This window comes from Pan paniscus, chromosome 12 (genome assembly GCF_029289425.2).
Source record: "Pan paniscus chromosome 12, NHGRI_mPanPan1-v2.0_pri, whole genome shotgun sequence".
Lineage (NCBI taxonomy): Eukaryota > Metazoa > Chordata > Mammalia > Primates > Hominidae > Pan > Pan paniscus.
This window is the reverse complement of record NC_073261.2, coordinates 99,564,391-99,578,079: the sequence shown is the minus strand read 5'-3', so window position 1 is coordinate 99,578,079 and position 13,689 is coordinate 99,564,391. Positions and strand designations below refer to the sequence as shown.

Here is a 13,689-nt window from a genome sequence, read left to right as displayed (position 1 = left end):
CAAGAATCTTTTGAAACACCCCTGCTTGCTACAAGCAAATTTACTGAAAGAACAAAAAAGATAATAAGTGCTTCAACCCACCCAAATTACAGCACCCAAACCCACACAAATTCAAATAGACTGGGGGGAATAAGTATCATTGAATAATTTAAGTTTTTATATCTAGCTTACTTTGTCAAATGTATTTTAATTATTTAAATTAATTCTATTTATTTAAGTAGAAATGTACTTTTTGTGTTATGAGAATAGTCTGAATCCCTTTTTAATCAGTGCATATTGTAAATGGGTGCTACTTTATAGGATTTGGAGCATAATTTTAATATTTTAATATTTATAGAAATTTATGATGACTATAATTTTGCTTTTGTAACACATTATTGGTTATAATTTATATGATGCAAGATACTTGATAGAAAATTCAGACACCAATTATCATTCCTATAAGAAAATATGAGCTGTTTCCTAATTATCTACTTTAGGGTATGATTTGTGATTTGTTAGGCCCTACAGGAATAAATAAGTACAATCTATAGATATATATAACTATTTATGCTTTATTCTGGCTTGTTTTTTTTTTTTAGACAGGGTCTGGCTCTGTCACTCAGGCTGGAATGCAGTGGTACAACCTCCTGAGTAGCTGGGGCTACACGTGTGCACCACCATGCCTGGCTAGTTTTTTGTTTGTTTGTTTGTTTGTTTGTTTGTTTGTTGAGCCAGGGTCTCACTCTGTCTCCCAGGCTGGAGTGCAGCCTCCCAAAGTGCTGGGGTTACAGGCGTGAGCCACCCTGCACCACCGTGCCCAGCCTAATTTTTGTATTTTTTGTATTTTTTCATCATGTTGCCCATGCTGGCCTGAAACTCCTGACCTCAACTGATCCACCCGCCTTGGCCTCCCAAAATGCTGGGATTACAGATGTGAGCCACTGCACCTGGCCTAAAATCTGGTTTCTTAAAGGGACAAGAAATTTTTTCATTTGATCATATAAAATGTTACAGTGCTTAGCAAAGCCAGTCATGTTTTAAACTTTAAATGGTTTGGATGGGGGCTTCCTATCTCCCAGATTCAGGGCAGCACTGAGAGAGCTCAGAGGGCCTCCTAGAATGTAACTACCGTCATTCACGGCTGCTTAGTGGGCACCTTTGTGTAGGAGCCTTTTCAGAAAGCTGGGTGCTCAGGAAGACTTGCTGGTTAAAGAGCAGGAGTTGAGCCTGTTGCTCTCAGGGTCCCTGACCTGCCCTTCATGACTGCAGTGGGCATCTTCTGCCCTGAGCCCTGCTCAGGTATCCAGAGGGCCCCTCAGGAGAAAGGAAACCCTAAAGATTCCATTCATCTGTCAGGGCTTCTGCAGGTCCAGAGAGTGTGGGGAGCCTTGGGGCTCTGCGGGAGAATCTCTTGCAAAGAGTCTCTGCAAGGGCCAGAGCAGCCTCTTTGGCCCAGGGAAGGCCCCGCCTACCGCACAGGAAGAGCGATGCATCTTCACCACGGGTTTGGCCAAAGACATTAGTCACTGGGCGGGAGCTGAGACTGATAAGCCCTGCCAGGTCCCCCGTGGAGACAGCCCTATGGAGCTAACTGGCCATCATCTGAGAGCCTTAAGAATATGCTTCCTCACCAGGTCAGATAATGCTTTCTGCACCCACAGTCTCCTGGAGTGGGCATCTTAGATGGCCCACAGGCACTCACAAGGCTCTGGGGCCTCTTACAGAGTACAATGCGACCCCTGCCCCTGACCTTCAGGGCACCCACAGTGTGGTCCCAGCAGTCATCCCCTCCCCCACCTGACCCCCCTGCTCCAGCCAGGCCTTTCTCTGCCCCCGCAAAGCCATTTCCTCTTGAGGCCCTGGCCTGGTTTGCGTGGGCATTCTCTCTCCTCCGCCCCTCACTGCCTCTGAGCCCTTGGCCTGCAGAGATCTCTGAATCCAGGCCACCTGCCTGCCTCCCTCATTGGGCAGAGGATCTGCTGCCATGAGCCCTCTCTCCCTGTTCTTCCCTACGTCTTCTTTGGCCCAGGAGCCCCTCGAGGGCCTGCCTGTGCCTTAGCCACCCACAGCCTTGGATGGAGGATGGCTTTGTTTTTCATCTTTTCAGACACAGTCTCCCTCTGTCCCCCAGGCTGGAGTGCAGTGGGGCGATCTTGGCTCACTGCAGCCTCCGCCTCCTGGGTTCAAGCGATTCTCTCACCTCGGCCTCCGGAGTAGCTGGGATTACAGGCGCCCACCACTATGCTCAGATAATTTTTTTCTATTTTTAGTAGAGACAGGGTTTCACCATGTTGCCAAGGCTGATCTCGAACTCCTGGGCCTCCAGTGATCCACCTGCCTCGGCCTCCCAAAGTGCTGGGATTACAGGCATGAGCACCTGGCCCGAGGACAGCCTTAATATATGTGTGAGGACCGTAGTCATGAACGGCATCGGGGAAGAACTGAGTGGCTTGCATACCACTCTCGGTCTATTAAGTCAGGCTTCTAGCTCATCCCTCCTTCCCCTTCTGGGCCATTAGAATCCCCACATCCAAGGAAGGCTATGAGTCCAAGTTATTCAACAAAACTTAACACTGAACTTGTGAATGCTTGTTGCCAGCAGGTTGGGGTTGGAGAGCTGATGAGAGGGAATTGGTGTACAATTCCATGACAGTAGAACCACCTCCACCATCTCACTTCAGCTAGACTCTAAGTTTGGCTTTTCTCTGCTATCTTCACTCTTAAACATTGCTATCCCAAGGCTCTCACTGAAGTCTCCTGTGACACAGACAGACTGTGCCACACTCATTCTGTAGATGAGTAAACTGAGGTTCACATAGATGCAGTAACTCATGAGAGACCACATGGCCTAAGCGGCAGAGCTGAAATTGGAGTCGGCTTTGCCTGGTTCCCACACGGAGGATTTTCCCTATATCTATCCTCACCCTCTAAGTTCCTCACCTCCCCTCCCCTTACTGGTCACCTCCTTTTCTCTACCCAGTGACACTCTGAACATCGTGGCATCAGATCACCGGCCTTTCACCACAAAGCAGAAAGCTATGGGCAAGGAAGACTTCACCAAGATCCCACATGGAGTGAGTGGCGTGCAGGACCGCATGAGCGTCATCTGGGAGAGAGGAGTGGTACGTTTCCTAGAGCCCCGCCCCGATCTGATCCCTGCTCTAATCCCCGTTTCATCCCCGTTCTAATCCCAATAAGAGTATTCACTCCTCAGATCCTGTCAAAGAATGTTCTTAGAAGGGCTGGTTCAATCCCAGCTTTGTTTCACTCAAAAACAAAACACAAAAGGTCTTTCCCCCGATTAGAAAGGTAGTAAGACCTATTATGGAAATTTGGAAAATACAGAAAAGTATAAGAAAAAAAAACCTTAATTCCATGCCTAGAAATTAAACTACTATTAACATTTTAATGTATTTCTTTCATTTAGTTCTGTGCATGTACTGTACTTTTTTTTTTTTTTTTCCTTTTTTGCTATGTTGTCCAGGCAGGTCTTGAACTCATGGGCTCAAGCTATCCTTCCACCTCTGCCTCCTTAAGTGCTGCGATTATAGGTGTGAGCCACCACACCCAGCTATACATTATTTTAATAACTGGCTTCATATTTTTTTCTTTTACCAACTGCTATACTAACCAGGATTTTTTTTCTTCATATAACACTATACCCTGAGTGTCTCCCTATATCAGTAAAAATTCTTTAAAAACATCTTTTTTCAGAGCTGAATGATATTTTCTCCAATGAAAGTACCATACTTTATTTAATCCTTCCCTGATGTTTGGGACTTTCGGCTGTTTCTAATTTTTGCACTTACAAATAATGCTGCGGAGAACCTCTTTGTTCAGGAGTGTGTGTCAGCATTTCTGATTATTATTATTATTATTTTTTTTTTTTTTGAGATAGAATCTCCCTCTGTCACCCGGGCTGGAGTACAATGGCGCTATCTCAGCTCACTGCAACCTCCACCTCCTGGGTTCAAGCGGTTCTCCTGCCTCAGCCTCCCGAGTAGCTGGGACTACAGGCGTGCGCCACTATGCCCAGCTAATTTTTGTATTTTTTGTAGAGGCGGGTTTTCACCATGTTGGTTGGTCAGATGGTCTCGATCTCTTGACCTCGTGATCCGCCCGTCTCAGCCTCCCAAAGTGCTGGGATTACAGGCATGAGCCACTGCGCCCGGCCTCTGATTATTATTTCTGATTATTTCCTTAAGACAGCATCCTAGAAGTGGATTTTTAGGCCAAGGGATGTGAACATTTTTAAGGCTCTTGATTTGATGTATTTTGTCTAATTGCTTTCAGAAAAGATAAGAACTGGGACTTCATTTGAATACCACCTGTTCTGCACATGAAGAATAAGTATTTTTGGTCTTGATCTATCTCAGATTAGATCCAAAATAGTATGAGCCCCAAAGAGATTTGAAGTTCTCAAGACTAAGCTCATGGAAGGCCAAGGAGATGGCTCAGGAAATCCCCTTGAAGAGAGTCCACAGTACTCTCATGGGTGGGGCAATAAGATGTTTTTCTAGAGCATATATAACCCTTTGAAAATATCACCCTTAGTAGATGAAGGGAGGTTCCTGACTTATCCGTGTGGGCACATGAGCAGAGCTGGTTTTACAAACAGGAGGCAGATTTGCCCCCGGGCAGGAAGCCTGAATGGAACCACGGCCACTCACCATAGTTGCTGGGTGAAGGGAGAAAGGAATAAGTGAGCAACTGGGACCCAGCCAAGCAGGCTGGCTCATCTGAGATGGCGCTCATGGCCTTGTCCCTTTGTGACCACTGTCCTGACCACCTAAGCCCTAAGTCCATGGGCCAGCATCAAAGGTGACCAAGGGTTTGAGACCCACCCCCAGAGCCTGGTTGACTTGACACTTTCTGCAACATTTCAGGTTGGAGGAAAGATGGATGAGAACCGTTTTGTGGCCGTTACCAGTTCCAACGCAGCTAAGCTTCTGAACCTGTATCCCCGCAAGGGCCGCATTATTCCCGGAGCCGATGCTGATGTGGTGGTGTGGGACCCAGAAGCCACAAAGTAAAGTTTGTTGCTCGTCCCCAGGGCTAGAGGGGCTTGGGATTTTGAAGAGGACTTGCATTACAGATCTCCAAAAGCATATAATTTTGCACTATTTCTAGCACAAAATATGGCCCTGGCCTACAGTTGGCCATCTTCTCCCTCCATCTTCACACAGTCTTTCTTCCGTGTCACACATGTCTGGTGTGTCTGTCTCCTCTTCTTATAAGGACACCGATAAGACTGGATTAGGGCCCACCTATATGACCTCACTTTATCTTAATGATTACATTAAAGGCCCTAAATAGTGCCATGTTCTGAGGTTCTGGGTGTTAGAACTTCAGCAGAAGAATTTTGAAGGGAGCCAATTCAACCCATAACAACCAGCCTTTGGGGCTCACCCCTCCCATGGAGCTGTGACATTTTGACCTGTCCTCAGCGCTTTCTCTCCCGCCATTGCCTCCCCACCAGGACCATCTCAGCCAGCACGCAGGTCCAGGGAGGAGACTTCAACCTGTATGAGAACATGCGCTGCCACGGCGTGCCACTGGTCACCATCAGCCGGGGGCGCGTCGTGTATGAGAACGGCGTCTTCATGTGCGCCGAGGGCACCGGCAAGTTCTGTCCCCTGAGGTCCTTCCCAGACACTGTCTACAAGAAGCTGGTCCAGAGAGAGAAGGTGAGGTGGGAGGAGGAAGATGCAGGGGTGTTGGCGCCCCCTGCCGGGGAACATCCTCCATGACTGTTTTAAATCTCAAAGAGATGTTCACTCCAGTTTTCGACCCAATTCCATTGCCCTCTCTCCAGCGTTGAGAGGGGAGTGTGCGGCAGCGCCAGGGAACGCTAGAGTCAGAAAATGCTGATTTCTGTTCCCCGTCTTTGATTACCAGGTGGCATTTTAAGTGGTCAGGCAGCAGGGGTCCTGAGTTGCTGAGGGCACAAGTGGGAAATGTGAGTGTGTGCGACCGCTGAGCTCCTCTGGATACGCAGGCTTGGGGTGGAGGAGGTACTGGGGGCTGGAGATGCTGCTTTGGCTCGGCTCCCTCCCACTCTTGATGAAGCAAGCGGGGGTAGAGCTGGCATTTGCAAAGCATTGTCTGAAGCACAGGAGGAGCAGGCACCTGAACACGGGAGGCCCACACTGCTGGCACACAGAGCACACGAGAGGGCTCAGAGCTTTCAGAGAAACCAAGGACCCTTCTCTCCCAGAGGCCAATGAGTGAAGAAATCCACTGCCAGGTCTGTCGTGGGAGCGCAGGCTTGGGCTGCCTGAATGAAGAAAGTGTGACTTTCGTGATCGCAGGGCTAAATCCAAAAGCAAACTGAGGGTCTCTCACTCATCACACTCAGCTAATGTTTACTTTTTTGTAGAGACGGACGGGGTTTAACCGTGTTGCTCAGGTTGCTTTCAAATTCCTGGGCTCAAGTGATCCGCCTGCCTCGGCCTCCTAAAGTGCTGGGATTACAGGCGTGAGCCACTATGCCCGGCCCAATAACACTTTTTAATACGATGTAGGACCATAAATGACCTCTGCAGTAATAACTGCTCGTACTTCTGTGTTGCCTCTCATGTGCCAGAGCAGTTGGAACAGCTTTACACATATTAATTCGTCTGCTCTCCTGCAACTCTCTGATGTAGGTATAGTATTATGGGCACAGAAAAGTAACTTGCACAAAGCCACACAGTTTACAAGTGACAGAGTTGGGATTGGAACCTAGGCAGTCTGGTTGTAGAATATAGACTCCTAACTCTACTGCCTTTGTGAGTACAGAATTAGCTAGTATTGCTACTGGGGGCCTCTCATCTCCAGATGGGGCTGTGTTTAGCCTCTGTTCCCTCAGAGTTGTCAGACCAGTAAAGGGTGTGGCTTCGTGGGAGCCTAAGGTGGGGAATAACGTTGCGCTGTGTGGGAGGACGCTCTCTAAGGTTGACTTCCGGTTGGGCATGGTGGCTCACGCCTATAATCTCAGCACTTTGGGAGGCCGAGGCGGGTGGATCACGAGGTCAGGAGTTCAAGACCAGCTGGCCAAGATGGTGAAACCCCGTCTCTACTAAAAATACAAAAATTAGTCAGGCACGGTGGCAGGCGCCTGTAATCCTAGCTACTTGGGAGGCTGAAGCAGGAGAATCACTTTGGGGGACGCGGAGGTTGCAGTGAGCCAAGATCGCACCACTGCACTCCAGCATGGGCGACAGAGTGAGACGCTGTCTCAAAAAAAAGAAAAGAAAAGAAATTTGGTTAAAGTTGACTTCCTCAGATGTCTACCTGCTACCTCGGTGAGGCTTCCATCAGTGTTGAGGGGGAGCCAGTATCTCTCCCATACACATGCATGCACACACACATGTGCACTCACATACATGCACGCATGCACACATGTACACATATGCATATGCTCTTTAGGAGGTATGAGAAAACTCCAGCCCCTGGACTCAATGTTTAAGAAGCCTTGGTCACTTGCAGTGATTTGGGTCTTGGGCAGAGTGGCAGTGTCTAATGTCCCACCGGCCCCCAGGGAGGCCATGGTTGGATCACTCAGCTCTGATGGTGTTGTCCTGTTCTTCTGCTCTTCTTCCATCCTTCCCTAGACTTTAAAGGTTAGAGGAGTGGACCGCACTCCCTACCTGGGGGATGTCGCTGTTGTCGTGCACCCTGGGAAAAAAGAGATGGGAACCCCACTCGCAGACACTCCTACCCGGCCTGTCACCCGGCATGGGGGCATGAGGGACCTTCACGAATCCAGCTTCAGCCTCTCTGGTAAGAGTCAGGGGGCCACGGGAGGAGGACGGGGGTCTGGGAGAAGTGGCCCACCCAGGCAGTGGGACTTACGCCTGCTTTTCTTTTGTGTCCTCTCCTCCCTCCCGTTGCCTATTTCCAGGGATGAGTGCTGGTTTGGATATTAGACTCACACAGACATTAGTGGGTACAGGAGGGCTGTCCTGGTCCCTGGGCACAGACGCTCTAATAGGCCATGGCTCTGCTCGGGGTTTCTAAGTTCAGATATTTTTGTCCCTTGAAACATCTTGAGGGCTGTGCACACAGTGGGTGCTCCAGAGATGCCCTGAGCTCAGAAGAGTCAGCCCTGTCTGTGGTTCACGGGACTGCACTGACCAGCCCTTCGCCCACCCCAGCCCATTCCTCACCAGCGTCTCTGCTCCTTCTGCTACCCCCTCTCCTCCTCTGACCTTCCCACACCTTTCCCCGCCTTTGCCTCACCTTCACCTTCTTTTTTTTACCAGGAATTGTATTATATATATTTTATTAACTTTAAGTAAAATATTTTCTCTCGACTTCTGATGCCCAGTTTTTTCTCTTATCTTTCTGTCCTTTGGGTCCTGGCCCCAGTCCTTCTGCGGAATCTCTGGGTTCCTTGGGGGGTCCGATCCCAGTTCTTAAAGCCACGATCTGCAGTTTCCCGCCCCCCCACCCATCACCATGCGAGCCACGGGCTCATAAATGATGATCCTCAGTGGAGAACAAGCAGAGGCTGTAAGATGCCTTGGGCCTCCAGGTGGCTTAGGTGGGAACTGTCACCACCACTTGCAGGGGGCTAGGACCCTGAGTCTCCCTGAGCACAGTTGAGCTGCCTTCAGGATAAGCCCAGAGAGAGACCAAGCACCCACTCAGTAAGGGCTGTGCTGGGATGGGCACAGCGAGAGGCTCAAGACCCTGGTCCTTCCACCCACAGCCTGGAGCTTACTGGGGGAGACAAGCCCCATACACAAACCATCCTGCTGTGAGAGCAGAGGGCTAAACCAGAGGGATGCCAATGGGTCAGCGCCTGCCTGCCCAGGCTCCTGTGTGCCCTGCTTTGGGCCAGGCGCAGCTTGTGGCAGAAGAGATGAGGTCCCTGTTGGAGGTGCTGGTAGCCCATGGGGAGGGGTCCTCTCTCAGGACCAGTCTCATTCCTGAGATGATGGCTCCGCTACTCTGAGGGCCACTGCCACTCCCACCAGTGACGGGCCATGAGTGAAGTCAGAAAGGGACCCTGGCATGGAAGATTTGTTTATGCACACTCAGGTCTTGCCAGTCCCGGAGGCATGGACTCCCACCGCCTTCCTCCTGCAGCCAGACCCACAAGAGGCACCAAGACCCCAGAGCTGCAGGGCCCCTGCTGACCAGCAGCCTCCTCTTCTCCTGCCTGAGAGCCAAGACTGGGTAGAACCCCCGCTCAGACAGCAAACATCAGGCAGCCTGTCCCCTCCTCTCTACCCCAAATCTTGTCTGTTCTAAGCAGGCCAGGCTGAAGAATGTCCCACTGGGCTCTCCGGGGCACTAGACCCTCCTTTTCCCTCCCTTTGTGTTTTGTTTGTTTTTGTTTTTGTTTTTCAATCCTTCTCCTGTATAGACCCTCCCTTTGTAACTAAGTCATGGGATTTCAAGATGCGGGGCCTTTGGGCTGTGGTTCTTTCATTTTCCGAAACAATGGCATACCCTCATTTTTCTCTCTCGCTTACTCACTGAGGCATATGTACAAAGGCCCATGTGCCAACAGGCTGGCCAATGACCTGCATGTACCAGAGACTGTATGCCTAGGCATGGGGCAGTGAAGTTGGCACAGTGGGCAGTTAATAAGCTCGGCTCTGAATCAGGAAAACCTGGGTCCAAGTCCAGGCTCTGCCACTTACACACTGCAACACGGGGCAAGTCACTTAACTTCCCTGAGCCTCGGTCTCCTCATCTATAAGATGGGATGGAGTGGCTGTGAGGATTCACTCAGGCCATGCACACAGTGAGCCTCCAGGAGAGGGTGTCTGTGGTTTGTTAGCAGGCACAAGAGCCCATCTCACCCTCTGTGCTTCCTTCCCTGCAGGCTCTCAGATCGATGACCATGTTCCAAAGCGAGCTTCAGCTCGGATCCTCGCTCCTCCCGGAGGCAGGTCGAGTGGCATTTGGTAAAGGCATTGCCAAGCCCCCCGAGTGAGGATGCACCGCCGCCACCAGCCCGCAACTCTCCGGCCGCAGCTGCAGGGGCAGGGGAGGCTGGGCTGGGCAGCACACCACCCGAGGGGGGCCCCGGGACCCACGGAGCCCTCCCTATGTCTGCAAAGTGATTCACTGTGCTTCGAGCCAACTCTAACAGGCACTTTGAGATGTGTTCCTCCTGCTGTAGTCCTTTCTGCCTTGGCCTCGGCGGGCTTTTCTGGGGCCCAGGAAGCCCACACTATGCACAGAGCCCAATGCATAGAGCCCTGGCCAGCCCTTCCTCTCACTCCTGCCTCTGCTGGCTTTGGGAAAGCCCAGACTTTAGTGCCCTGCCCCCTGGCTGACTGACCAGTTGCCCAGAGCACTTTAGCAGATGTGGTTTCAAAGTAAAGGCCTCCTCCCCCACCCCTTAGGCCCCGTGGTGACATTTCCCAAGTCAGACAGATGTCAGCTTCCCAGCCATGCCCAGGACGTCCTATCTCCCCCAACCCACCTCTGGCCCTGTGTAGGGGCAGGGATGGGGGTGGCTGGGACTCCCAGTGCCCCTCGCCAGCTTCTCCTGCGCCCCGCCCACACCTTTGGGGGGTCACAGGCCCAGAAGGGTAGCTGGGCGGGGCTCAAGGCTGGTGCCAGGCGCGTGTAAATGGTTTTGTTTTGCACGTTTGATTTGCGCAGTAGTTTGGTTTGACTTGTTTGTGCATCCTGTGAAAAATAACGGTGCTTGTGTCACTAGCATAGAATAGCAACAGGAATAGATGTGGTCCTTAGGAGACGCTGCACTCGACACCAACCAGACAGCACAGGGCAGGGGCGGTGGAGGGGGCTGGGCTCACAGGCCTCTCTTTTCCCCGCCTGCGGTCTTCTGGGCTGCGGGAGGCCCTGGCCCTTTCCCCTTCCCCTCCCCTCCTTGTCTAGTTTCCCACATTCCAAAAGGGGGCCTGGGATGCTAGCCCCGGAGATGCAAGCCCTTCAGGAAGCAGGTGTCCTTTCCCCTCTCTGCCCCTGATCACTCCCAGCACTCCCCTTGCCTTCCCCTGTCTTCACCTGCCACCACACACACACACACACACACACACACACACACACACGCACGGCTTCCTATAACTTCTTCCTGCTGGACAGAGACTCAGCGCTCCTCCTGTGTGACTGGCAAGAGGCCTCATGCCTGCTGAGAGAGGAGGAGTGGGAGAGGGGCTTGCCAGACACCAGAGAGGGAGACCCCAGGCCCACAGGACCTGGCTGTCGAACCCGCATTGCTGCTCAGGTGCCGTGATCTCCCGTGGTCGGCACCAGGCCCTCGCCAGCTCATGGCCTCATCTTCTCCCCTGTCCATCCAGGTGGGCCCTCCCTGCTTCTAAAGCCCCACAGAAGTTCCCATGGAAACACTAGAGGCCGGGTGTCTCCTTCCACCTCCAGTGATCTGGGAAGTGACCCAGCCGCCTGCCCTTGTTAAGCCTTGTCTGCCCCGTGGGAAGTGACTTCATGTTGCACATGTGATTTCAGCCCCCGAGGCTTGCGCGAGGCTTCTGGACCCTCAGTTAAAGGTCAGCCCCTGGCCGGGTGCGGTGGCTCACGCCTGTAATCCCAGCACTTTGGGAGGCCGAGGCGGGTGGATCACGGAGTCAGGAGATCGAGACCATCCTGGCTAACACGGTGAAACCCCGTCTCTACTAAAAATACAAAAATTAGCCAGGCGTGGTGGTGGACGCCTGTAGTCCCAGCTACTGAGGAGGCTGAGGCAGGAGAATAGCATGAACCTGGGAGGTGGAGCTTGCAGTGAGCCAAGATCACGCCACTGCACTCCAGCCTGGACGACAGAGTGAGACTCCATCTCAAAAAACAGACAAACAAAAAAGTCAGCCCCTGCACATCTCTGTAGTGCTTTTCATGTATTCAAACCACTTCCGTATATGACCTCTCACTTGGTCCTCATGACAATGGAGCACTTATTATTCTTCCCATTTCACAGATGAGGAAACTAAGACCCAGAAAGTTCAGGTCCTCTGACCCCAGAAGTGTCTGTGACAACCCTCCCAACCTTGGCTATCTACCCCAGCTGTGGAGAGGAGGTCTGGGGTGACATCTATTGTAGATCCCACCTGAGAGTTTAACCAATGAGAAGACTTACTTTCCTGGTAGGCAGCCTGCTTTGTTTTGCACAGGAAGATAGATTTTTTTTCTCATCTTTCTTATAAACAACCTCATGCACATTCTGTGTTTGAGCCAAGACTAGTCACCCATTGGGGGCTAACCGTGCAGTGTGAGCTGCGTCCACACCCTCACTTCTCCCTTCACTCCCCCTTTCCTCACTCAGGGGCTGAGAGGACAGAGGTGGTCAGCCGGGGAGCAGAGGTGGCGAAGGGGCTCATGGCAAGTGGCAGCCATTGGAACAGGGGTGAGGGCCCAGGCCTGGGAAAGCCACCAGGGATGGGGGAAACCATGACGCCGCCTCCTGGTGCAGTGCACACCATCTCTATCCCTGTCAGCCCTCACTGGGTCATGGGCCTTGGGCAGATGCCAAAGAGTCCAGCAGCAGCGGTGGTGGCCAGCTGGGCAGAGCATCCTTGCTTGGGCTAGGAAAGCTTTACCTTCTCTGAGTGCCTCCGCCCGAGAGATGTGTGACCCGTGGCACCGGGGAACCACATCTTGGAGTGGTCCACTGTAGGCCATGCGCTTCATCCACCCCCAGTCCTTACATAGGCCCTACCCTTGCCCGGGAGCTTCTAGATAGAAATCAGAAAGAGATTCAAGGAGCCGAATGAGCAGTCAGCCCCCACCATGCACTCCTTGCCCCGTGCAGAGCTCCAGCCAGCTTCGTCACCAGCCCCACTGGCTCCTGGTTGGAACGAAAGGGTCTCTGGTTGCGCTGAATGCAGCTCTCAAACTGGTCTTGCACTTGCTGAATAAATACTGTTGTTCTTGCCTTAGCTGCTCTCTAGGTTTGTGGGGTTAAGTTGCCAGAAAATTGTGCTACTGTGTGTGCGTGTGCGTGCGTGTGTGTAGTGCTAGGAGTCCACAGTAGGTCTCTGTCAAGCCGATGTCGTGATGAGGGCTTTTCTGATACTGACCCAGAAGCCACAGAACCACAAGGAAACCCAAACCCCCTCCAGCTGCTGAGGCGCAGGCACAGCCTGGGGTCGGGATGGAGCCTCCAGCACCCCAGCACCCAGGTGACTTCCCCACTCCCCTGTAAATGTCATGGTGCTAAGACTGTGTCAACCCCAAGACGACACATGGTCCTGTGCTTTGGCCACCGTTTGAGGCAAAAACTAAACAGCCCGACACCTTGTGTTCTGGTGCAGGTTTGTATTAAACTGTAGCTACTTCTCACTTGGACTCTGTTGTGTTTCTTCAAAGAGGAGGGAGTTTGGCAGAGATCTCTTCTACAGTGGCTGGGCAAGGCTTCAGTTGCTAAGAAAAGGCAGCTTTGATCTGTCTCTCCTATTGGGTGGCAGCTCACTGGGAGGCTTGTGCAGAGACTGGATTTTTTTTTTTTTAATTCTGAGAGACAGGAGCCCCAGTGGTGCCAGATTTCCAGGGACAAGGTTGCCAAATTATCTGAAATAATTAGGAGGAAGAATTAGATGCAAAAGGGAAAAAAACTAGACTCACTCCATCTACCTCTAGTCGCCTATTCTCTTGGCTACCATTTTGGAAGCCCATAGCCACCTCTCCACTCGGCAGAACGCTTGGCTGATGCAACGATGGCCTCATAAAAAAAAAATCACAAGACGAAGAGCTGTCCCAAGGCCAATATGCCTTTGAAGGACCTTC

At 51.7% G+C, this 13,689-nt stretch overlaps 1 protein-coding gene across 3 annotated transcripts in view; it reads left to right on the top strand.

The window, feature by feature from the left end:
- The window catches only part of DPYSL5 (dihydropyrimidinase like 5), a 102,599-nt gene extending 89,354 nt beyond the window's left edge, over nucleotides 1-13,245 (top strand). For all 3 annotated transcript variants that reach the window (XM_034952807.3, XM_003827070.5, XM_057301328.2), the window contains exons 9-13: nucleotides 2,963-3,104; nucleotides 4,869-5,011; nucleotides 5,462-5,669; nucleotides 7,578-7,746; nucleotides 9,803-13,245. In XM_034952807.3, the coding sequence (XP_034808698.1) occupies nucleotides 2,963-3,104; nucleotides 4,869-5,011; nucleotides 5,462-5,669; nucleotides 7,578-7,746; nucleotides 9,803-9,888 (748 nt within the window). In that variant the 3' untranslated portion in view covers nucleotides 9,889-13,245. The remainder of the gene's footprint in view (nucleotides 1-2,962; nucleotides 3,105-4,868; nucleotides 5,012-5,461; nucleotides 5,670-7,577; nucleotides 7,747-9,802) is intronic.
- Nucleotides 13,246-13,689: the final 444 nt, after the last annotated feature.